General features: G+C 32.2%; 1 protein-coding gene across 2 annotated transcripts in view; it reads right to left on the reverse strand.

The window, feature by feature from the left end:
• The window catches only part of LOC133181736 (G-protein coupled receptor GRL101-like), a 60,061-nt gene extending 36,989 nt beyond the window's left edge, over positions 1–23,072 (reverse strand). For both annotated transcript variants that reach the window (XM_061316310.1, XM_061316311.1), the window contains exons 1-5: positions 22,885–23,072; positions 21,470–21,579; positions 7,244–7,402; positions 4,609–4,716; positions 4,261–4,377 (exon numbers count right to left, since the gene is read on the reverse strand). In XM_061316310.1, coding sequence (XP_061172294.1) covers positions 4,261–4,377; positions 4,609–4,716; positions 7,244–7,402; positions 21,470–21,524 — 439 coding nt within the window. In that variant the 5' untranslated portion in view covers positions 21,525–21,579; positions 22,885–23,072. The remainder of the gene's footprint in view (positions 1–4,260; positions 4,378–4,608; positions 4,717–7,243; positions 7,403–21,469; positions 21,580–22,884) is intronic.
• Between the last annotated feature and the right edge of the window lie 4,607 nt (positions 23,073–27,679).

Below are 27,679 nucleotides of genomic sequence, written 5' to 3' on the forward strand. Positions count from 1 at the left end.
TTAGACAACCTTTGTTCAGATCTGGCTTCTTTAACACGAGTTTGTGCCATGAAATACTCTGAAAGTAGCGGAAATTAATTCAGATGTATGTTATAATTAACCTCTCTTAACAAAAGGCTTGATTAGATTCGTAGAATTTAACAAGTAAATCGCTACTCAGCCGCGAAATTAGTTGATTTATGTCGACAATCCTGTACACAGCGCCAGCAGTCCCCTATTGCTGACTCTTTGGTTTCTAAATCAATAAAAATATTGAGTAAGTTTTCTGTTGTGAAAATTCCCTATAGTTTACTTCATCCAAAGAGTGTCTAAAGCAATCGCTATAGTAAACCATTACAGGAGAAAACAAGATGATGTATCGGATAATATAACAAACGTAAATCAGTCGATTTATACATTACTTGTGTAATTACTTTGAAAAATTTCTTAATTAGAAAAAGGAACTGCATTTAACAGTCATTATGGTGTACAGCTTTCAGTGAATTTTGGTCCTTCTGGCCTCTTAAGAAGTCGCTAAAGGCAGGAAAGGAGAAAACTTTCTGTCATTATATCCAACTCTTCACACAAAAAATCGAATTACAGATTCTTTACGGCAACAGAACCGAATAAATTCTCAGGAACATCAGATTTGAGGTTAAATTTTAAAGATATATTAAAGACGTTTGATTAAAGGTGTAAAATTAACTCTAGAAATATCTTAAGGGTTGGCGACACGTTCCTTGAATATCCATTTTTTTATTTCTTAGTAATATACCAAAAATATCTATCATTATTATCATCTTGTGAATTCTGACCTTTTTTCAAAATGCTTAAAAATTTATATACACCAAAAATTGAGATATCAGCATTTTAACTGATTTCCAGTAGGATTATATAGGAAACAGCATTCTCTGGTATCTTGTATAAATGGCTGGGAATATACCTTAATTTTTTGCGAGGAAGCTTCTTAAAGTAGCAATAATTCAGTCACAAATTATTGAGAAAAATCATATATTATTGAGAAACATGTCGTCTGTCCTTAAGAAAACATGTATAGGAAATAAATGCAATGCAAATAATTCACATAGCATGCAGACTTCCATGTATCTCTTTCAGAACTTTGAAATAAAAGAAATAATTAGGTAAGAAAAACATATAATATTGATATTTCTAAAGGTTTTTTTATTGATTGAGTCACAACTAAAATTTCTGATAGATATAAGAGAAAATTTGAGTTGAATCGTAGAAAATTTTATTTTAATTTATCCGAATGACACAAACTTAAAGGAATCGATTCATCTTAAATCTTTTGTAACTTTGAAAACTTCATTTGCCATAAATGGACTTAATTGACATTATAATTTAAATATAAAGGTCACGTATCATTGTCATATTGACTATTCGGGATGAAATTTTCGAGAAATGATATCTTTTGTCAACCTTCCTCGAATCTTTTTTAGGAAAATGCTTTCCATAATCATAAAAATTACACTTAATTATTCAAAAAACTTTTCTTTCGGGAAACAAACTTTAATTATGATATAATTTTCATTTATTTCCTTTCCAAACAATTGCAGAAACTATATGTTTAAAACATCCTATTTTACGAAATGCCTCAACATAACAACATCAAAAAGCAATAAAGTGTCACATTTTTTATTTAGATATTTATTGCTTGGGGGGGGGGGGGGGTACAGGTCTGATGTTGGCCGTGTAAACATATTAACAACAGTGTTAATAACAAAAGAAAATTCTTTTTCTGACCGTTTATTCTTTCAAGACTCATGAGGATGATAAGCCAGCCCTTATGGTTTTAATTTAAGTGGGTGGGAAAAATGATCTGCTTTAGTAATTTTTTATTCTTCCCTTCCAAATCGTTAAATTATTATTACATGCATTGCCAACACAGACGCTTGATGTTACATAATCTTCTTAAATATATACATGTATACAAGGGGAAAACTATCAATGTGATAGCAAACTGGTTTTCTTTTGTGTGAATAGTACTGGTGTTTTTCAGGTAAATCATCAAACTTTCTATTCTGAAAACTTTAAGAGGTGACATCCCAACAATACCAATGTACCGTATATACATATTTTGGGAAAAATGACTAAGTTCAACAGGTGGTATTTTTCTGATAAATTATTAAAAATTGTAATGCAGTACTATGCACATCTCTGAAATATGTACAAATAATCTGCAAATAAGAAAATTTCTTTCTTTAGATATTTAATTATAGGAGGAGTTATTATCCGGACAAATGGGGTACCCTATATGCAATGTTTTGAAAATTATTACATTTGAGTTGAAAATTTACAAAAATGCGGGTCATGTTTTAGACCGCAAACATGTTTTAACAGAACGACTGTTTAAAGAAGGGGGAGGGACGGTATAAAACGCAAGTAGTACTATTTATCAAAATATCTGCTTAAGCACAATGGGATAAGCTAGCTCAGCTATTGCTATTCATTTCGTCTCGTTTTCTGAACAAAAAATCAGATATAAAATAGTTTTACCGTAACATCAATTAGTACTACATCATTCAACTTACGTTTTCACTAAGATGAGAGATCGGATTTGAGATTTTTGTATGAGTCTGATCACTGTTTGTTATCTTCGCCCTGGTGAGTCTTTCAAAATCTTTCAACAATTCTATCAGTTGGATTAAAAAATTCGTATGAGTTTGGTCACTGTGCGATAGCTTCATCCTGATGAGTCTTTCAACTCTCTCAGTTGGATGAGAAATATTTACGTGCACCCAAATAGGCAAGAGAGAACCCCTAACTGCTCGTAGACTTTGGAGCCACAGGTACTTGCCCCCCCCCCCCCCCCCCCCCGCGCTCCGTCACCATTTACAAATTGTATCAATTAAAAAATACAAAATATAACTTAAATCTACTTTTTATAAAAAAAATCACACTTGCTGATTCTAAAAGAGAACAAGGTTGGCAACTTCGACAGAAGACTTTCGACACCTCTGTCGAAAATCCTCAGAAAATGAAGATAAATTATATTTACCGATTGCAAGTAAAGGTTACCGATCTTCATGTATTATTAGCGGCCGACTTATTAGTGGTTGTGTAAGAATGTGCACATGAGGGAATGAGAATTTTTTTCATTGCTTTAATGAAATATTTCCTTATTGAGAACAAACATAAAATTTATAGATAAAAGTTTTTAAAAATTGATTCATACTAAGTCTATATGGTTTATATCATTTTTCAATTTGTTTTTCATTTCTCATCAAATGTTTATTAATTTATGATTTTATAAAAATGTGTTAATCAAATGAGTAACAGTGTCTATAAAATAAGCAATAAATTGTAAGAGTTTTCAGAAGAGATAGAAAAATCCAGGGTACCAGCACGTGAAGTTCGTACGTCCTTTTTTGTCAGCATTCAGATATTCATAATTATTAATTTTAGATATTTTTTTGCATTTGCCATTGAATCAAATAGACTGACTTTCATTTCCATGAATTTATTTATTATGACCAATATTTAAGTATTTTGTTAAGTTAAAAGTAGTTGTTACACCATTTATATGTGACCAATTTTAATTTTAATCTCGTGAATTATTTTTCAGTCTAACAGACTTACATGCTACAAGGATACGTTTACGATCTACGGCCTGCTAGTAAAACGGTCGCCATGTGTTCAGTTTTTTGGGGTTTTTTTTTATACTTTAATTTCTACTTCCCAGTAAAAGCTACATTACGTGTTTTTATAAAATATCAACTCTGTCAGATCGTACAAAATTAATACTGAAGCTAAACAAGTCCATAATTAAAAACCAGAATCTATAGTACACGTATATTTTAATAAAACCGCAAAAGGAAATACCTCTTACTCCATGACTGCAGGAGTTTATCAATTAGAGATGGATGAATATCAATCTTGACCAAATAATGAGCAATCTCGTGATTAACTGGACTAGATTCTCAATGTCGGTTGACATCTAAGTCTAATTAAAGGCTTGTTGAAAATGAATAAATGGTAGTAAGTGGAAAAAGAGGTTAAACGTATACTTATCTGAAAGATCAATCTACGCAGAAAGTATCATGTTCGGTTTTGCATTTAATGAACATGTTAATAAATTATGTACATGTTTCGAAATCATCGACTTCTACATTAGGATTATAAACGATATTCCGATTAGAGGCTACTTTGAAATTTTAGTGAACATTAATATTGATTACACTTTCTTCAAATGACTCCAAAAATGCTTACGCGAAAATTCTTGTAGGAGTTATCTACCTTATTCAAAATGCTCATACTTACCACAGTTGATTTCATCACTGTTGTCTCCACAGTTGTCTTCAATGTCGCAGAAGTTGTCACGTGGTACACAATAATGGTTTTTACACTTGCCGTGGGTAGGGGGACAGGCATATGTAACTATCATAGCAAGAAATTAAGGAATTTTAAAAATCAAATCTCTTGTTTCTACAAATTCTTACATGTAACAACCTGTTTGCACTAAAATTATTTCTAAAATGCGTAAAATTGTAAGAATTAAAGTTGCTCGAACTCAATATGTATGTGGTAAAGTGATATAAGAAGTTTATTTATTTCAAATAATATATTTTTCATTGAAAATGAAAAATTCTCTAAATACGGAAATCTTACTGCAATCTTGTTCATCAAGTCCATCACTGCAGTCTTCTACTCTGTCACACCTTCTGATCAAATCTATACACGTAGTGCTATTGCACTGGAACTCTGTGCTCAAACAACCTGTGGAAAAAAGAATGATTCTTTCATGACTTCTGATCAGACTTTAACACGATTTATACTTTAAGAAATCTGATTAGTTTTCGTTTGCATTGTCATGCATGGAACCGACTCTAACTACTTAAGCTATGCATTTAACAGGGACTCAGTAAAATAAAGTGTCATAAGTGTCTATCAATAAGTTCGTATTTTTGTTAAATAATTTACAATAATTTAATATTTATTTAATGTATATTTACTAGCAGACAGCATTGTCAAAATCAAGATGTATTTTTCCCTTACAATTGAGCTTCCAGATTTAGGAAGAATATAAAACTCTACTCAAGTCGTGAATCCATCGGAAATTAATCAAAGTCCATATGTTGCCACAACTCATTTGCACAAAATCGGTTTTTGTTGATTCATACTAAACAGAAAATATTATGCATACAGCACATTTGTCTATTTATTTCTTTTTATTTCGAAGAGAACATGCAACGAAGAACTCCAAAGCTAAACAAATCTACAAAATATCTGCGTATCTGGGGGAGAGTTATTAATAGCCAGGGTATATCTCAAAGATATACTTTTCTCGCGCCATTACCTGAGGGTTGATTATTGATTGTCAAAGACAGTTACTGTTCCTGATAAAATACATCGATCACTGGAAACAAGAGGGCATATTTGGCTCATCATATCCCCCACCTGACTGACAAAACGTTTGCTTACTACATGTCAGATTGACAAAGCGATGATGAGAGTGAATATCGAGCTGTTCCCCTCCAACCAGCTGGCAGAATTAATCTACTCTCAGATTGTTGAAAGAGTCGTAATGTGTAGTGTGCGCACACTACTAAACCTAGAGTAATTGTTTTCAGGCAATGATTCAGAACATTAAGAAAAATGTTCAAAATATTGTCATTATTTTAAGAATAACAACCAATACAACTTATTAAGTTATCCGAAAGTAAAGGAGGCTATAAAGACTGATCAAATCACTCAACAGACAACAATTCTTGTAAAGGCATTTAGTTACTTCAAAACAAGTTGTAAATCAAATTATTCTTATACAAGATTTATTATGGAGAAAAAACAATTAATAATTTAAGGAAGCTCAAATGCATAAAGTAATCCGAAACTTTCATCGAGAGAAGTTCTTGTGTCTTGATTAGCTCTATCAGTAGAAAAGGCGAACAAGGAGCAATAGGAAGCATCCAATTCACAGAGAGAACAGGTATATCTGGACAGAATCCAACTCTTGTTGAACATGAATAACAAGATATCGAAATTTTCTAATGTTCACCAGACACCATGTGAAAGGGGATTCTTGCAGAGCCTGACGGAGACTTGTATGTTACTGGGAAAGGGTTATACAAACTGACAATAGATGTCATTGTACTATATGCATGTACTGTAGATAGTTCATCAAAATGACATTGCCTTTTATGTTTGTTTGCTTGTTTGTTTGTTGTTTAACGTCCCTCTCGAGAATTTTTCACTCATATGGAGACGCCACCACTTGCCGGTGGAGAGCTGCAAATTTTGTCCTATGCTCGGCACTTACGGCCATTGAGCAGTGAGGGGTCTTTTTCGTGCCAACACCTACTGCGACACGGGACCTCGGTTTATACGGTCTCATCCGAAGGACCGGTCTCCGCGTCCCACAGTGGGATTCGAACCCGCGACGTAAGGATCAACTCCTTACCTCGCGATTCTAGAGCAGACGCTCTAACCACTGTGCCAAGCGGGCAACTGCCTTTTATGTCTATAAATACTTATTTTTTGTGGAAGTGTATTAAAACATTATAATCTTTGTAACGTTAGTTGTATATATGAAGTTAGTTTTAGAATTCAGAGAATTTTAAACTGGAACAATTTAGTGTTACAGTTAGATTTAAATTTTCTGAATTCTAACTGTAACATAAGTATAATGTATAACCCATCGTCAGGTTTTGTGGTGCTTCATATGATGGAATACAGTGCTCACAAGATCTTTCTATCCCTAACCACACGTGGCTAGCCTATATCATGTATCTCTTATACATACCGAATGTGGCTATAGCTATATCATTTCTCCTTTATTCTCTTTATCATTCCTCCTTTATACATTATCTATATTAGCCTCTATTCATTATACCTCTTATATATACCACACGTGGCTATATCCTTTATATTTCATAAATAATAAGGTGGCTAAATATCATGAATCCCTTCTACATACCACAAGTGGCCATATCCTTTATACCCTATAAATACCACACGTGGCTATATATCATCTATCCCTTATACATACCACAAGTGGTTTTATATCATCTATCCCGTATACATACCACACGTGGATTTATATCATCTATATCTTATGTAACAAAGTGGCTATATATCATATATGTCATATACATACCATTCGTGGCTTTAAATTATATCATCTATACCTTATAAATACCAAAGTAGCTATATATCCTCTATCCCTTATACATGCCGTACGTGCCTATATCCTTCATGCCTTATAAATACCAAACGTGGACATATATCACCTATCCCTTATACATACCACACGTGGCTATATCCTCGTCCAGACCGTTGCTACAGTCACTTACACCGTTACACTTGACTTGGTTTGGGACGCACTCTCGACCCCCTAGGTCACACATAAACACGTCCTGGGCCTGACAGTCTGTTTTCGTTGGATTCTGCTGCACCAGTGATGGGTCTGAAAGAGAGATCATGGATATGTATTAACTTTGATAATGGTTTATATTTTAAAATACAGTAAATAGGGGATGCTCGTAAGTATATGACTACGTACAGTAGAAGTGGGAAATAAATGCAAAAAGCAAGGTTCACTTAGCATCATTTTTTGAACCTGTGAATTTCTGATAAATCAAAACGTAGCTCTAGTCAATTGCAATATGTAATAAAAATTCTGTAAAAGTCTGTAAGTCTTATTCAATGGTATAGGAGGAGTGCGGATAAGAGATGGGTATTCTCGAGTGTTACGGACGGGAGGCCCCTATCCCTATATACATATAAAACATCACTTTATATGTATAATAATGTTAACGTGTACATATAGTTATGCAATATGTATGAGAAATATTTAATGCATGAACTTTTGTTCAGAAATGATTGAAAATAACGCCTGCAAGTAAAAATAATAAGGCATGTCACTCGTCAACTTTTGAGAAAGTTTGGTCAGAATCTCTAACTTCAAAATTATTTATTACAATTGAATTTTTATGACAAATTTGAATTAAACAATGCAAATTATACAATATTCAATTTAAAAATTGCTCACAAAATTGTTTAGAAGCTAGATTTATTGGGGACTATTTCCTGTGGTGGAGGGATATTTAGAAGGAAATTATTCAAATCTACACATTTGTTTGATTAAATTTCTTGGAATTTTAGCCAAGGGAATATTAAATATAGGTTTCAATTAACATTTTTAAAACAAATTTTACACATTCACTCAACAGACTTTGCCAAAAAAAGATATAATTAAGAAATCAAGATAAAATTTAATTTTTTTCCCTGAAAATCGCATATTTTGACCAATATCTCAAAATTTACATCACTGACCCAAACTTTTTTTTTTTCATTATTTTAAATTATACGATACATTCAACCGATCAGGACTAAAGTCATAAAAAAACTTGATACAAGGAACATGAGGAAAAATTTTATTGCCTATCTAGATTTTTAATACCCCTAAAATGTTATTTTTTTTAGTGCAAAAAGGTCACACAATACTTTATGCGCATTAATTTACAGAAATTTTTTTCAAATATATTATTCAAAAATTGTACTAAAGTAAGATCATATTCATGGCCATGATTACATTTGGTAAAATATGATAAAGGTTAAAGTGATTAACCTGAGAGTTATAATTTAATTGCAAAAATGTCAAGTAAATGGTAACGTTGTTCAGTAAGATGTACACTGACCCAAAATTTTCTTTGCGAGTTTGAGCCATACTATATCAGTAGTTATCTAAAATAATCCTTGATATAACTCATATCACGAGTAACATAAAATATTGTGAATTTACATAATATATAAAACATGTAAAAATTGAAATAGCTTTGTGTAAAACATGTGATAAAAAGAATCTCCCGTAATTTGTGGTTGCAGAAGGAAATTAAGGTTGTCTTTCAAACCATAGCAACCGTTAAATTCATAGAACTTCAATAGTTTTTAATCACCTTAAGTAATTTAATGCTTGATATTATGCATAGCATTCCCAATGTTTAATAACAAATTCAGGTGAACACAATACCTTCATTAATGTCGCTTCAAGTTTAAGATCTATAGTACTTATTAAGATATTGTATCGCGGGCAATAGTTTCAGGTTTCAAAAGTTACCTACGTACAAGCTAAAACGAATATAGAGATTCCACAACGACGCTGATAAGAAAATTGCTAAAATGTCCTTTTCTTAAATCGAATTGCTTAGAGAGAAAGTAAATAAATGTCATTCTCGTCACCTTTAAGTCACATTTTATTGGAGAAAGTGATTGTTTAAGATTAAAGGATAAAGAACCCCCCTTCACCTTTCTTTGAAACTTTTTTTGGACAGAAGCTAAAGACGGAATATATTTAATCATTTAATAAATGAGCAAACCATTAAGTCAAATAATGAGGAAAAAAATAAACATATATTCCATATATACATGTATATCATTCTTAAAATTGCGAGACAATCTTATGGGGTTTTTTTTGGTCGTATTTCTTTTGTATACATGATTTGAAGGCGCAATGGTTATTCCTTCATTACATTCCATGTAGTAATCAATTAATTAAATAGAAGGAAAATGAAAGCCAGAAACTTATTAAAAGTATGGAAGAGTGCCTTTGTGGTGTTCTTTGCAAATGAGCCAGCCACCTTTACATTTTTTTCATATTCACCATCTTGTCAGTTAACACGTCACCTATTATTCACCTTTTATTAATTTCATATCTCTTTTTTTCATAGTGCGCTAGGTAACCTTGGATGTAGAGTTTGATGATATATAATTTACAAAGATTTATTAGAGAAAAATAGGTGAATTGTGAGGGGAAATGGCCTATGTATTCTTGTTTGCGGAGCTAAACGCTTAATTCCATTTAGATTTATTTGTGTGCTGCGTTTTGGAAAGCTCTATGCAAAAAGATGTATTGTGCAATGTAAAACAACGGAAAATATGATTTTATAAAAAAAAATTTAAGTTACTTTATTTTAAATATTCTAACTGATCAGATAAATAATTAAAATCTTAATCAAAATCAACTTGTGTCCAATCCCATTGATTGTGTTTCAATAAAATATGTTTAAATCAAAAATCGAAATCTGTTTAGCATACACCTGCATCTTTATGCACTTTTGAAATTGATTATTTATCAGCACCGACTGCATAAATCACTGATGGTGGGTGCAACATCCGACCGTGCTATAGCGCGATTTACAGTACCAACCAAAAACATTGTCGGTAGTGTATATGTACTTTATTCAAAGTTTTTAAAGGGTACCATAGGTATATCAGCACATTTGAACACCCTTTAAAAAGATGTTAAAAAATTTTGTAATATAATTTATCTTTAAAATATTTTTGGAAATTACTTTTGTAAAAGAAATTATAAGACAGTGGAATTTTACTCCATATGCTTTATCTGCTTAGCTAAAATAGAACATGACATTGAAGTTTTGTGCACCATATGTTGATTTAAAAATCAAGAATTCCAAAGACTATACTCACAGGATTTTGACTTTGTCATAGCATCTTTTTTTACATAGAGTGGATCCTTTTTTTTAAATAAAATGTAATTTAAAAAACATGGATAGAGTAAAAATATATATGTTTTATCGCTTTTAGCCTTTTATCGATACACAGAACGTATGCAACGTTCTGATCAATTAACATTTATAAATGGCTAAACGGATAGAGAATTTTTTAAAAATAAAATAGGCAAATTTGGGGGAATTGGGACATAAAAATTGTCGCTTTAAGCGCATTTTTTCAGCCTTATTTTTATTTTGGCCCGTTATATACATGTTCTACAGTAATTATATAGTCTCTAGAAAAGATCTTTGTACACTCTACTACAGTACTAGTATTTTTTACTATTTTCCAACAAATAAGAGATTGTCAAAGACAAAAACCAAACAAACAACCAGATGGCAAAAAGATATGAACATCTCCATAAAAACAATCTTTGTTTCATATACCTGCACTTTCAAAGAAAGTTAGGAGATACATGTACATGTATTGTTAACCCGGTCCGTCCGTCTGTCACACTATCTTCATCCTCAAGCCCCTCTTATATACTCTGAATATACTATTCATCTTTAGGAATATGATGCGTAGTAGATGTGCAATAAGGTTTTCATAATTTTTCATCCAATTTGGAGCCAAAACAAGACGTTTGCGGAAGTCCTTTTACATTTTACGAGGCATCCAAATTATCTTTTGGAATATGATTGGTGTTGTTCTGTAAATGTGCATGAAGGTTTCTTCCTGAAGGTCAACAGTGGGTCGAAAAACGAATCGTTTTCATCTTTCTCGTAAATGTTATTACATTGATAAATATTACATCATCTCCAACCTTTAGTAGTTGACTTTATGACATTTTGAAATATATTAAATTAATATTTTTTGAATTACTCATGTACAGATTTCTTTGAAATATACCTGAAAAGGATTCCATATACACCGAAGAATTGTTTTCTTGCAAACTATTTACATTGTAAAGGTCTCGGCCTATCCTCGCAGTTAAATACTTTGAGTTGTGATAGACAATACATAGCTTTATTCCATTATATCACTAATGGTGAATGAATCTGTTTTCTTTCTCTAATATTGGGTGTAAATTATAGAAAATTCAATAACTGAGGAAGAGAGGAAATCTTTGGCCATGCAGTCGAATTTTCCGCCAATTAATATTGGCTTCTGTAATTTCCATACCAGTGATACTGACTGCGGAACTTGTACTGCTTCCCGCTTTGGAATTCATAATTGTGTAATAACACGTTCCGAGAAAGAGCCTATTGTAGAGAATAATGGATTTATATGAATAAAAGCATAGAATCCCGCTTTTACATACGTACATGTCTGACTATGAATAGGAACCTGATGCATTACTGTCACCATTGCAGTCTGTAAATACTGTACTTGCTAAGAGGAATGCCCCCTTCATTTAATTTTTAATTCAAAAAGTGTTCAGGAAATTTTTCTAAAAATATCCTTCAGGGCTTTTCTTCTTTGTTCTAATTATAACGTAAAAAGGGGCACTCGAAAGTCAAACAGAGTGTAACATCCGTCAGAATATACAAATTCTGGAATTCCTCGGCTGGTAAAAAGCCTTCTTTTCCCCAAAACCCCTTTAAGTTAGCTACTCAGTACTTTAGCTGGATGAACAAGACAGATTCATGATATGGGAAAACTGTCTGCCAAACAATTGCTTGAGGCAAAATTTCGTTTATATGAATTGATGATAAGTAGAAGTTAATATGAAATAAATTACTTATACCCGTACAGCCAAGGGGTACGCATAATATCAAATAATGTGCCATTATAATAATGCTTCAAGAAAATGGAAATCAGTTTTCTCTGCAACATGTACATGTTCATTCTTTAAAGCAGAGTACACGTAGGTTGATAATTTGATTTTTATTTTGTTTCAATTTATATGCATGGGGTATGTCCATTTTGTCACATATATCTTTTGCTATGTTCTTGAAAAAATGAAGGTTTATATGCCTTAGGAGATCGGGCTGTCTAGGTCTGACAAAAGCTTTGCTGATGACTTTTGAAGTAAAATCTTTTTCACACACGATAGCGTGTCAATCAGAACTCAAGGTGACGCTTGTCATGATCAAGGTCACGGGGGTTTGAAACTTGCGCATGGTCAGCGAGATTGTATCACGAAAAAAGCGTGTTTGTCCTAAATCACTAACGGACTCTGAGCGTAAAACTAGAAAATAGAAGACCGCAAGCAGAGTGCTTATAAAGAAGAGAACGCGGCATGAACTCGAGCTCCAATCAAAGACATAATATACAATGTCTGACGGTTTTTTTTTGTTGTTGTTAATTTGCTGTTTAACGTCCCTCTCGAGAATTTTTCACTTATTTCGAGACACCAGCACTTGCCCGGGCTACAAATTTTATACCTTTACTCGGCACTTAGGGTCATTGAGCAGTGAGGGATCTTTTTTGTGTCAGCACCTACTGCAACACGGGACCTCGATTTATATGGTCTCATCCGGTCTCCACGTCCCGCAGTGGGGTTCGAACCCGCGACGTAAGGCACTACGCTACGCGGGCGACGGTAACATTACGTGTTTCTCACCACAGGTCATTCCTATTCAGTGTACGTGTAGTTCTTAGAAGTCATATTCGGAATTTCCGTCAGCACGTGTTTGTTTTGTCAACATGGTTTTTGAACAAGATTATTCCTATAAATATCGTTGTAACAATCGAAGAAAACAGTTGCATATATATATATATATATATATATATATATATATATATATATATATATATATATATATATATATATAATATAATATAATATACGTTCTGTGTGGGTCACCACTGATGGCTTTGAAGTGTTCATACAAATAAAATAACTTTTAAAACACAAAAACAACAAAACAAAAGCAAACAATCGAAAAATTCGACTTTTTAAAAAAAACAAAACAAACTTAAACTTATTTACCTCTATAGTATTCTTTTGTTTAAAAAATTGAAAAAAGGATTAGTTTGTAATATTTTTATAGAATGATTCTGAAATAGTTGTAATGTTTACCATTTATCATTGAAAAAATAATTTCAGTTTAAACTTTCAACTTAAAAAATCAAACTTTTATTCCAAAACAGTGATGAACTTAAATAAAGATAATGTTTCTTAAAGAAATTCATCTTCACAAGCCAATGTCTTCTGTGGCAGTGTTGGGAGCGAAGCGGATCGAAAAGCTTTCGCTCCCGAAGATGAAAAGAATTATGCATTATATGGACTTAAATCGGAGGACAAGAGCTGTGTGACGTCATATAAATCATCAAAAATCTTAATGGTTATGTTCTCTGAATTATGGACTGGAATCGGAACGTCATGTTGAAGAAGCAAATGGCCTGGAAATACACAGACTATATTTCAAAGACTCTTCAATGCCATCAAACTTGACGAAAATAGGTTATCTGTGCTCGGGAGATATCACATTGGTCATTGCACCGAAAGACTCGGTAGCCTTGTATTGCAGAATCCAAATCTCATTTTGTCTGTGATTCACGCAACAGCAAAAAAATGAACGAGTCAAAAAGTAAAAATTATGTCATGGGACATAAATAACGGGGTAAATAAGAAGAAAAATCATGCAATTAGTCTACCATTTTCACACCCCTCCCTCAATGAATCTCAAGTAGGCAGATCAATGATTGATTCCTACTCAACACACAATTAAATCTTAATAATTGGGTGAAAAAAGCTTTCCTCTAACTAAAACTATGTGACGTGTTTCGCAAATTGCAAGTAGCCATGTAGCTGGGATTATGTATAATTAGTTATAAGGATCACATCAAAGAATATCAAAGACACGTTTGCAGAAAAAAGAGAGCTTTAGTTTGAACCAAACAAGGTACAACACAGTTGTAACAGTAAACTGTACTAAAAGATCTGTAAGCTGGCATTGAATAAATCATTCGCTGTCAAAGAACTACAAAAATTACAAAAATTTCATAGGCATTTTTTAAATATAGTTTTCATCTTGTTTGACTCATCGACTTTGGTTAACCCCGTAATTAATATTTCATTGACAAAATCGTGTGGCAAGTACATTATCAATATAAAGACGGCATTAATTATCATATGTATGGTATATATATATATAATTATTAGCATTATAGTGTCCACAAGGGGTCCAATCAAAACAGTTCTTGATCCTAGGACATATATTAGCTTCATGAAGGACATGAAATGAAATTAATCACAATTAATTTACTTGTACTCTGTTGACGTTCCAATATGTGTCAAGTGTAATTAACTGTTTATGAGATGTAATTGTAGTCGAATATATTATTCCTCAAAATTTTCCCCCTACCCGCCCCTCCGAAATCATAGGAACAATTAAGCAGAGAATTTTCAAGCTAACATTATACAATTCTCTCATTACAGCCCAAACGAAATCTTACAAGAAATGTAATTTGGAAATTCCAAGCCGAAAGGATGTAATGAAGAACTGACGGACAAAGTAATTAAAATGACCAGAGCCCACTTGCATGATAAATGATTGCTAACCAGATTATTATAGGAGTTGGTTAACTTTAAGTTTCAGACTCTCTGTCTGTCCTCCATATTTCCTTCGACATCGTACTCACATGTACCCTGTATATTGTCTTAATTGTATATACTATATATACAACTGCATGTACCTTGTATATTGTCTTTGTATATACTAAATACCGGTATACAACTGCATGTACCTCGTATATTGTCTTTGTATATTATACAACTGCTTGTACCTCGTATATTGTCCTTGTATATTATACAGCTGCATGTACCTTGTATATTTATCTTTGTATATACTATATATACAACCACATGTATCTTGTATATTTAACTTTGTATATACTATACATACAACCACATGTGCATTGTTTTTTGTAAATGTAATTACTATACAAATACAACCGCATGTACTTTTTATATTGTCTATGTATATACTATACATACAGCCACATACACCTTGTATATTATCTTTGTATATATACTACATATACCGTAAACAGTGATTAATTGGTGTGAGAGAATAAATTGAACTGGAACTCAAACCGAGCCATTTCATACGGAAGCCCTGGAGGGACACTGACTTATTTGTTATGACTTATTTGTTATAGCATATTTGTTGTGATTTATTTTTTATAGCATATTTGTTGTGACTTATTTGTTATAGCATATTTGTTGTGACTTATTTGTTATAGCATATTTGTTGTGACTTATTTTTTATAGCATATTTGTTGTGACTTATTTGTTATAGCATATTTGTTGTGACTTATTTGTTATAACTTATTTGTTGTGACTTATTTGTTATAACTTATTTGTTGTGACTTATTTGTTATAGCATATTTGTTGTGACTTATTTGTTATAACTTATTTGTTGTGACTTATTTGCTATAGCATATTTGTTGTGACTTATTTGTTATAGCATATTTGTTGTGACTTAATTGTTATAGCATATTTGTTGTGACTTATTTGTTATAGCATATTTGTTGTGACTTATTTGTTATAGCATATTTGTTGTGACTTATTTGTTATAACTTATTTGTTGTGACTTATTTGTTATAGCATATTTGTTGTGACTTAATTGTTATAACTTGTTTGTTGTGACTTATTTGTTATAGCATATTTGTTGTGACTTATTTGTTATAACTTATTTGTTGTGACTTATTTGTTATAACTTATTTGTTGTGACTTATTTGTTATAGCTTATTTGTTGTGACTTATTTGTTATAACTTATTTGTTGTGACTTATTTGTTATAGCATATTTGTTGTGACTTATTTGTTATAGCTTATTTGTTGTGACTTATTTGTTATAACTTATTTGTTGTGACTTATTTGTTATAGCATATTTGTTGTGACTTATTTGTTATAGCATATTTGTTGTGACTTATTTGTTATAACTTATTTGTTGTGACTTATTTGTTATAACTTATTTGTTGTGACTTATTTGTTATAACTTATTTGTTGTGACTTATTTGTTATAACTTTTTATTTCTGGTTATGACTAAGTGTAACGTACCTTTGAAGAACGTGTATCTTGACTTACGTTTCTTTAAAAATGATATGTTTAGTCCTAGTTTAACCATGTTTTTTTTAATTAATTATTGATTGTAGTTTAATGTACAGTACGGTTGTGATTACTTAATTCTTATCCGTTATATTTTGTCACTTAGTTGTTATAACTTAATGGTTATTTGTTCATTCTCATTGGTGATTTCTTGTTACTTGATAGTTTTTTCTTAATTCTTTTTTGCAACTTCCAGTGTGCATAATGATTGAACACATGAACATTACTACTATTTTTTCCTCTCATTGAGATAAAATTCAAAGGCAAAATACTTTCTTTTCTGAAACTACATGTAGCCTCCATCTTGTACGCCGCGTTTTTGGGGTTAAATAAACGTGTGATACCAAATGTAAAAAAAAAAAAAAACAAGAATTAACAATTAAGTCATAAGAACTAAGTCAAAACACCTAAGAAGTAAGTCAATGTCCTTCCAGGGCTTCCGTACTCCAGGGCTTCCGTAATTTCATAGCAGTTATATTTAATTGGAAAAAAGTCTAGATTTTTTTTTATTAATTCAGACATTTACAGGTTCTTTTTCAAATAATATTTTAGGTATCAAAGAATGTTTTTCCTTACTTTTTCTTACCGTCACGGTAGCTCAGTCGATAGAGCACTAGGTCCGTGATCGGAAGGTCGAGTATTCGAATCACGGCTGTGACATACCCAAATCGATAAAAAATGGGTAGCAACTGTTCCTTCGCCAAGCTCTCGCCACTTTGAAGTGAAAGTTGCGGGTCTTTCGGATGAGACCTTAAAAACCAAGGCCCCGTGTCACGGTAGGTGTTGGCAGGATAAAGATCCCTCACTGCTCAATGGCCCCGAGTGCCGAGTAAAGGTCTAAATTTGAAGCTCTTCACCGGCATAAGGTGACGTCTCTATATGACTGAAAAATTCTCGAATGGGACGTAAAACAACATACAATCAATCAATCAATCATTCCTTACTATTTCTATTAAATTATGTGTTTGCATGTTGACAAAACAAATTAAGTTAACTGATTGATACTGTACATGTGAAAAGAATCCGTTTTGTTATTGAAGATAAGCACCTGTTTCAACACCTAACATTGTCTTTTTTTTAGTCCCTGGATTTGTAAAAACAACTGGAGGGGGGGGGGAGTAAAATTATTATTATTGTGTATAAAGGATTGAAACTCTATCCAAGAAGAAATATTAATATCGTAACAGAGCAATTTCGATTGTGACTTGCAAAGAGATTGACGAATTAGTAACGGATTTGGAATATTAACTTTATGAGACCATTAATACGCCATTACCTAATGTTAGGTTATAAAGGGCTGCATTATTACATTTTCTTGTAAATCGTGTTACATTAAATCATTTCCCAAGTAAAAACACTTTTCCCCCTGTCTTACTTTATGTTACGATACATTTAGTGAATCTGTTACTTCGACTCATTTTTGACAGTATACCGTTATTTTGCGGAGTAGATATTGAGGATAAAGCACCATAAATTGTCTCTACGGCGGTTCTGGGACACCTGCAGTCCCAGACAATGCCTATCCGATCGAAAGGTAATAAACTAAGGAGTGAAGATGCCTTGATGTTTCCCATCCATCACCATGAATTCTTAAAAATCTGCGCTTTATCTCGCTCAAATGCAACAGTTAATACATGTGTTACCCAACAAAGAACGATATTATAGGGAATAAACAGGTATGCTGAGAAGTGATGCACCCCTATTATACTCTATCAGATGTTTTTAGTTTTTTTGTTTCTTTTTTTTATTTTTTTCATTTTTTTTTTTTTTTTTGCAAAACCAAAGAAATTTTTTTTTATTTAAAAAGTTACATATTGAGCTTAGCTAAAAACTCAATGCTCGTGTGCATGAATACATTCCATAAATTTGTCCTTTATCAAAACTAATTCTTTTAAAATTTATGGCTATCGTTTAACAAACATGAAGAAAAATGATAGAAAGAAACTCGCAACCATTTATTGAAATGTACGAATATATGCCATCAAAATGATGATATGTAAAACGACGATGTTGCAAAATATCTTTTTTAAGCTTGAATTGATAGCTTGAAATGATACGACAAATTGGATGTGGACTTCTGCGTCGTTCCTTCGGATTTTGATTTCCCAGAATAAGCCAGTCTATTACTTCCGCAAAACACTTCAGTGATAGACATAAAACTGTCTTCATTAATGTAAACGTTGTGTTTGGAAAATGATTTGAAACCCTCATTGCCCAAGTTTTTCAAAATGTCACTTAATCCAAGAGAATTCATTCCCTGTCGATCACAAATCTTATTTTGCTGTAAAAATTCGACAGTCTTCACATTAAAAAAGAGCCTCCTTGATTTACACTGTGACCATTAAAGGTTTTTACTTTCGATTTATAACCGTAAAACGTTTAACACCATCAGTGTCGACCTTCTTATTTAAGTGTGGTCCTAAAACACTAGAAAACAGCTTTCTAACAAGGAAACTCGTGGTAAAAACATGTACTATAAATTTTCGTAAAATACAATATGGATGGCTCGAGGGCACCTGTCAATGTCTACAGGCGATATAGTATATTTAGCAGGCTTAATGGAAGCCAAATATTAACAGAGAAATGTGTCAATTAGATCATTAAGACGCAGTTAGACTGTAGGATTTTTTTCTGTCATGGTGTGTGTCGTCGAGAAGAGAGCAATGGTCTTGGATAATGGATAGAGGCTACGCTAGCTAACACTATTAAAAAGGTTCCCAATCAGACAAGGAACCATAAAACACTGGTTAAGTGTACAACAAATTACGATAAATCAATGTTCATTTATTTTTTGTTTTAAGTTTCACATGTTGCATGTGATAAAAGAGACAAACCCTGATACTTTTGATCAGTATTTTAATTTTGTTGAAACAATAAAGCAAAAATTGACTATGAAGACAAAACTTCTTTCTCGATGATTTTAATAGCAAGGAGAGAAAGCAAGTTTTGGGGAACTGTAATTTCCAATTCAAAAAAAAAAAAAAAAAAAAAGACGGACTTTTTTGATCGTCCTTGAAATACTCAAACTTTAAATAATTCTTTAAAAAAAAAAAACAACCAGTCCTGTTACAAGAATACCAAGATCTTGTTTGTATCTAGTACTAATTTACATCTACATATTACTAGTAATTTTATGGTATTGTACAAAAGCCATAGTGCCAATCGATGTAGGTGCAAAATATCAAATCCATACCTCTTATAATTCAAGATAAAAGGTGTGACAGCAGACAGACGTAGGGTAGAGTGATCTCTAAATGTCGCTCTGCTCTTCAGGCGACTTAAAAATGTTCTAGTCTCAAAACTAATGACATTTTGAATTTAGATAGTGTAGTCTGAAAGCTTTTCATTTTCTTTTTTCGATATCTATAATTTTACTTTTTCAAAAACATATTTTGTTGTGTGGCTTTGTTTTTGATAGAAAAATGGCAAGAGTAACATTAAATTTTGTAATGTAACGTGAAAATACAGCTTTCAACAAACCTGTCTTTGCTTTTATTTCTTTCTTTATACGATTTTTTTAAGTCAATGATTTTTTATTACAAACATACCATATGTAATAAATATTGCCTTTCTTGGTAACTTTTTCCCTAACATTTTATCAATTTACTAAATCCACCCTCGGAGCAACTCTGCATGTCTATCCGTATGATCTAAACTGACGTAATAATTGTCTGAGAGAGATAGAGCTTTGGATTCTTTTAATTCACATGATATGTCAAATCCGACCTTTAATTTTGCCAATTAATTACGCTGATCGTTGTGAGCAATACCTGTCCAATTTTTGTCACTATCGACGTTCGGAGGCGTCTTTTATACCCTGTTTCTGGTAAGATAACATTCTTACAGAATTAGAACGGAACAATTTTATGATTTCCTGTGCTAGCTTGTACGGCCCCGTGTGATTACATTGATTGAGAAGGTTAACGCAAAAGCTGAAAGACTAACATTAGGATGAAGCTAATTATTTGCGCCAACATCGCGTTTGATCTCTTCGTAAATGATATATCAAGTTCAGATGTAGTCTTGTCAATAAATTTCTAGAATTACGATCACTTTAATGAATGATGTTTATACATTTTGTTTAAGATATGAAAATTTGTAAGACATCACTTTTTTCCCAATGCCATGATTCATGCATTGAGTCCTTTAGTATACAAAATAATACCGCTTAAAATTTTAATACATGTAATCGGTGCCAAAATAAATATGGATCTAAACAATCTATCAAATATTATAGATTTTATGTAGTTAATTTATGTTTTATAATTATTTACTTTAAATGTATCAAAATATGACTGTAGAAATTATACTCATATTCAACATTCGTAATAAGAAAGAAACAATAGCAAAAGCATACCGACAATGAATCTCTCTCTCTCTCTCTCTCTCTCTCTCTCTATATATATATATAGAATCTTGAACAGACACTTCTTTTGATGTGCTAATATTTATATTTCTTTAATGATTATATCAATACTATTTATCAAATGATTACGCACTATTATAAGTACATCTTGGAACAAATATCATCAAAACACCCAATCAGTTGTAAACACGTACTTAAGCCTGTGATTTTTTAAATACAAATTTTGTGCCAATTGCAACAACTTATCAAGCGCCTAATCGACCCCAGCATCAACAAGAGCAGCGATAAATGTGCAATATCATTTAAAATATTGTGTAAAGGTTACATTCCTTTTCATGATCATTTTTTCATGGAGTTATACTATTCTACTAAATGTATGTGCATGGATGTTCAATCTTTGTCGCTTGTTATATAAAAGGGTATTAAAAGTGGATCAAATCAATAATTTTAATAAATAAAAAGTTCGTAGAATAACTAGCAGGTCAGGATAATAAAGATCGGAACTGATTTACTAAAATCATTCTTTTAGTCGTTTTATTAGAAAATTATTCTACTAGTATTTTTGAAAAAATCATATGATATGGATGTACTTACCCAGTCCCAAGGTTTCAGTGAGGGTTAGGACGAGAGCGAACACAAAGATATCCATGTTACTATACTTCTCTTATAGAAATCTGCTTACATTGTCCAAATGGGGTATCTCACTAAATAAAACAATAAACGTTAAAATGAGGTGACAGAAAAGCTGCAATAAACCTCTGATCAGGAATCTAGTAGAATAATTATAAGTTGAATAGGTAGCCCACCTGAAACATAATTCAATTTTAGGAGATAAAAGACAACGTTGCAGCAGCAGAAGAAAGATATTCTCTTTCATGTGTGGGCGATCGCAGAAATCGAACTGATTCCAAAGACACCACAAACCATGGTACTCTGTCAGAAAAACTCAATAACGAACCACTCGAAATTATAAAATCTTTGCAATTTTCAAAGTACAAAAATTTCCCAAATTTCTTTTAATCAAGAGCCATTTTCTGGTATTATATAATTCTTAGACACTTCTTGAACTCATTCGGCATAGTCGTGCCAAAATCTGTCATTCTTAGCAGAGATATGAGGGGTCTTCTGAATATTTCTTGAACTTATTCACCTTGCAAATGTAACGTTAATTTCTGTTTAATTGAACAAATTGGTTTTAAATGTATTTACTTCCATATGTAAAATATTGGCATACCTATTAAAGAATTACACACATTACTTATCGAGAAAATGGTTGACCAATGAATCTGATTAATACTAGCCTTGGAACTTCCATTTAATAATTTAAAAGTGGAAAATGTTCAGCTCACTTAATTAAAAAAATAACAATAATCAGTCATCAAAACCTAAACTCTTGGAAAACAAAGCAAGAGACCAACAGAAACAAATCAGGGAAGAGTAGCAATAGAAAACACCCAATCGTCCTGGAATTGGATCTCAACCAATACAAATAAATCAAATAAAAACAAATAAACAAAATTCAAGTAAAAACCAAGCAATGGCAAAAATAGAAAATTCACTTCTTGTACCATTACTTAAATGTAGATTTTAATTCAAAACTGTACATTGCATACATGTAAAACCTTACCACCTGTATTTGATTGATTCATTTTATAAACTTTCATTACTTCGATTTTTTCACTTAAAATTGTTTTGTTTTTGTTTTTGTTTTTTTTTTTTTTTTTTTTTTTGTCTTTTTTATCATACATTAAACAACCTCTCGTTAGTTAAATTCAGCCTTGATACACTTAATCAAATTTGAAGATTTCAGTTTTCTTTATTTATGTTTGACTTTATTATCCCCATAAAGAATTGACAAACCATCAAACGTTAATACTTTCAGTTAATACATATGAATACTGAGTAAACACAATCTATCTTGTTATGAGGAGTCCCAAAAATGATATCGTATACCTATTAATTTTTATCCCCGAAGTTATTCCCAGCAGATATGAAAAAATAGTACTCACTTCGTCTGGATGCATATATCCAAATGTCCGAAGGAATTTCAATTACAAATAACGAGGAAGAACGGTCACTCGCTCGATTTACAAATTTAGATTTAAGCCCAACATCCGCCTTCTAATTTTCATATCTTACTCTCTAATTGTTCTCAACTTACAAAAGATATTTTGAAAACTTGACAGAGTGCACCGTTAATAAGCGTGTGGTTACACAGAACATTAGAGCCTGCTGATATCGACAAAGCTGAGGGGTATGTATTCCCTACTATGATTGACATTTTTTGCAGGAGGCAGGAGGTATGGAAAAGGCCTGACGATACGCATCGCTAGTCTTATCAGGAGCTGTTCACGGCGGTGAAAAGGAAGCTGAGCAGGGGCACTCTCTGATACTTTAGTTGCCGAGCAATCAAATATCAATTCGTCAGCCTGTCTCATCATATAACTTATTACTTCTCATCACAGATAGGGGCGAACGAACGTGAAAGGCTTCCCTGTATTATTGATACAGTAGATACTGGTTAATATACAAGATGTCAAGTGGACAAGGACAAATTAAAAAAAGGTCAACTATCATACAATATCCTTCAAACAGAACAGAGAATTAAAAACTTGAGTATGCAATAAGCTGTTGGAGATTTCATGGGAACAGCTTCAATACCTTCTCCAAATAGATCCAAGTCGAACACAGATTCTGGGAAATTCTTAAACAAGCTACAAAACAAATCTTACAACAATTGATTTTCAAAAGTGTTTACAATTTGTATCCTTATTTTCATTTGATTAATTGATGGATGAAAGACGGGAAGATGCGCACAATTTCCCTCCATTTTCCCCATCTATATCTGATTTTCTGATAATATGTGATTTATTAGCATTTATATGACATTTGATTCAGTGAGGGAAACGTGAAACTGCATCACAGTCTCATTTTCTATTTGTTGTGATCTTTGTTTCAGTGAAATTTATATAAATACATGTATATTTTACGGGAATAACTAGAGATTATGTGTGTTTGGTTACATTTTTTTATCCTCTCAGAAAAAGGGGATTTTGTTTCTCCGGTCATCATGCTAGATAGTGACTTGACGATATTTCATCTCAGAAAAAATATTTCAACTGTACATTTCAAATTCAGAAGTAGAGAGAAAGAATAAATTAATTTTTAAAGAGCAATTTTGGAGGACAAGGTCATGATGACGCTTTTCTCATGAAGAAATTGCAAAGCCTTGTCAAGGAAAGAAAGAACTGTCATCATTTTCAAAACTTAAGGATATCCGATCCTCAGCCAGGAAGGATAACTCTTTAATTTATTATTTAATTCAAAAAGTCTCTAAATGAAGCTTAAATATGAAATCTTTTCATGCAACAATTTTCATTTTATGCATCTCAGTGTGATTCAAGGTTCTTTGAAGTTTTGGAAACAGTCTTTTAAAACGTTGATATTTTTACCCATGTTAAAAATACCGATTTAAAGAAATCGACTTTTCCTTTAATTTAGCCTTATATACCAATGCTAATTAGCATGATATGAAATGAGAAATGATTTATGGTGTTTTGCAATGATAGGAAGCACATTATAAACTATGCATTTTAAAATAATTGAAGTACAACGAAGAAACTAAAGTACTGTATAAGTTCAAAAATCATGCAATTTTCTTCAAATGCCTGGATACCTATAATTTTTTTTTTATCCTAATATGTTTTTGTTGATCAATTTCCAATTACAAAATGCATAGTAGGTGTCTTTATTCGCATTTCCTGAAATTTTATTTGAGATTTACCAATTTTTCCTATATAATATGATTAACTTTAATGATGAATTTACAAATACTGACTTTAAACCAGGCTGTTGAAATCCCTGTAACATTAACTTATCTTTCAGAAGCCTCCGTCGTTTTAAAATTTAAAAATTGATCGTACTCGAAGCATGCTCTTGAGTATCAAATTAGTGGGAGATATAAACACTATATGCAGGTGTTAGTATATTACTAGTACATAAATAAGGAAAGTTGACGATGGAAAAGCTGAAATCAGCTCGTTTGTCATATAATTTAGTTGTTAGTTGGCCCTTATCGTCCGTAGTCAGTAAGACATCCAAATATGAAACAGATGTTGCAGATTCTGTGTTGTCTTTTATTTTCATATTCACTGGGATAGATCGAGTCGACATATGAATGAAAGTAACTATTTTTAATTGATAATTCGATATACCGAATTGTCAAGTTTGAAGGCTGCAGTAAGGATTTTCTTCTTTTCAAATTGAAGTTTTTGAATAAATTCTGTTTCAAATGAATACAAAAAAGTGGGCTAAAAAGGAGCACAATTAATGCCTATCGTAATTCTAATAGTTTGTTGGAAGACCTGGTCTCCGCAGACTACATAAATGTTGTCAATGAGGACCTCCAGCATCCTTTTAATATCAATTGCCGAGTACTTGTGTGCAGAATCAATGATTTTTAACAAAGTATTTTTTTTTGATGACCAATCACAAGATATGAAAATTTCCTACTTCCATTTTTGTGTAGCCTGCAGAGCAGAGCGGCACTATCACTTTACCCAGCGTCTGACTGTCCGTTTGTCTAGCTGCCCGTCTGTCCACACTCTATATCTCTAGAACTGTAAGAGGTATGGATTTGAAATTTTGCACATGTATTGTTTGGTGCTATGGCTTTTGTAAATTACCATGGTTACCGACCTCATGACCTTTGACCTACTTTTCAAAATAGCTCATAGTGCCGATACACAGCATATTTTTGACATTTAAGAGGTAAGTCTATGCTATTTAGCATGTGCACTGTTTGTCATAAGACAATATGAAAAATACCAGCATTACAATCCACTTGACCTTGACCTTTGACCTACTTTGCAAAAATATCTAAGGCAGTTTAATTAAACTTATAACTTTGGAATTTTGAGAGGCAAGATTTAGATAATTAGCATTTATACATATTTATGAGCTCACGATAGTGTACTTTAAAACCGTATGATATTCAGTTACCAGACAAACTTATATTTTAAATACTATGAAAATACATCGGGATCGGTATTCCACAATAGATCGTGTAGACTGAGAAATTCAGTAAAGACACACTGAAATCTTTTTTGAATGATTATTGGAAACACGTTTAGCTCATGAAAAAGTACTTTGAAACTGTATGATATTCAGTTACCACACAAACTTATATATAAATACCATAAAAATACATCGGGATCGGTATTCAACAATGGATCGTGCAGACTGACAATTGTAGTAAAGACAGACTGAAATCTGTTTTAGAGGATTGTTGGAAACACGTATTAATAAAATGACAAATAGTTATTTATAATTATTTCAAATTTATTATTAATTTGAGGGTTATGGAACCGTATTTTCTTTAATTGTCAGATTCTATCGCAGTCATACTATCCATGGATGCTATTTTTATCTTTGCAGTCAAATGCATGAACTATCAGTCTATCATGTAAAAAAAACAACTGACCACTCTTACATTTATTTACACCTTTAATGAAGATACAAAGCAGGCGACACATGCGTTCCTTGGAACACTCTAGTTATTGGAGAAGCAGTTGTCTATGATATCAAAAGACCAAGTTTTTGATTTATCCCAAGGAATGGTTGTATAAAGCGTAGAAAGTTCTTTGGAGTTTGTGAGAATCCACATCTGATTCATACCACTTCTAGAATCAATATGCTGAAGCACAGTACGTCTGAAGTTTTCCCTTTACAGCAGTAATAATTTTGTAAGGAGTAAAGATAGGGGCATTTTGCATTTGCTGGATCCGGTAATGTGTCTTTGTTTGTTAGGACTTTTATGAAGTTTAGGAATCTAGTATAGGTAGGGTAGATTGAATTCACCTTGGTTGACTGTCATATTGAAAGTATTAAGCACTGAAATGTGATTACGCAGAGTGTATGCGGCGCGAATCTAAGAAGTCTGATTTTAATTAGATTGCTTTAGAAAGTGAACAGCGAGTATAAGTTTTATTTCCAGACGTAGAATTAAAACCAAGGTCTGCTAAAATACACTTTAATAATGAGCCTTGCAAATAAAAATAATATTGTTACAAGCCTTGTCGGCTGGAACCATAACATGTTATTTATGTAGTCTTTCTAGTTCCTTTAACACATCTGATTTAGGGAAAACGGAAGGATAGACGGTTCGCATATTGCCTTTTAAATTCCTTATACAATTCTTTATTAGATTTTTAAAACACTTAATCCATTCTGACAAAGTGTTCAGATCTTCCTTTTCATATTTAGCCCAACGGCTGGCATAATCTTCAACAGAATTCATAATAGAAATGAAGTTCTGTCACCAATTAAAAGATAGATGCTCCCTGTATTTAGCCCCTTTTAAGATGATTGCTTTTAGACCTTTATTTTCATCTCCAATAATGAGGTGTCCAGCGGGACTGTAGTTGAAAGAAGAAAAAGAGCAAGAACAATTAAGAGGATTCTGTTTTAGATGTTCAATATCTAGGTACTGTAAAGTTTGTTTAGTATTTAAAAGTTTGGAAATGAAGGGTGTAGACTTATGGTTATGTACGAAATATGGTTGAATGCAAGACCGAACTTCTTTTTACGACCAAGAATGTTACTAATGTTCACAGCATCTATTTTTTTTTTTTGTTCGCTTTGCAAATTTCAGTGTATAATAAGGAACCTATACGGGTTGAGTCAGAATTATCACCCGACATATTTGCTCAAAGAAAAATTAACAAACAAATAGCAATAAATAAATAAATTTATAATAATAATAATAATAAAAACTGACTATGAAAAAAGCAGAAGAAATAGGAA

Source organism: Saccostrea echinata, unplaced genomic scaffold, assembly GCF_033153115.1.
Source record: "Saccostrea echinata isolate AGI-Se365-2 ecotype Australia unplaced genomic scaffold, CSIRO_AGI_Sech_v1 ptg000009l, whole genome shotgun sequence".
Taxonomy (NCBI): Eukaryota; Metazoa; Mollusca; class Bivalvia; order Ostreida; family Ostreidae; genus Saccostrea; species Saccostrea echinata.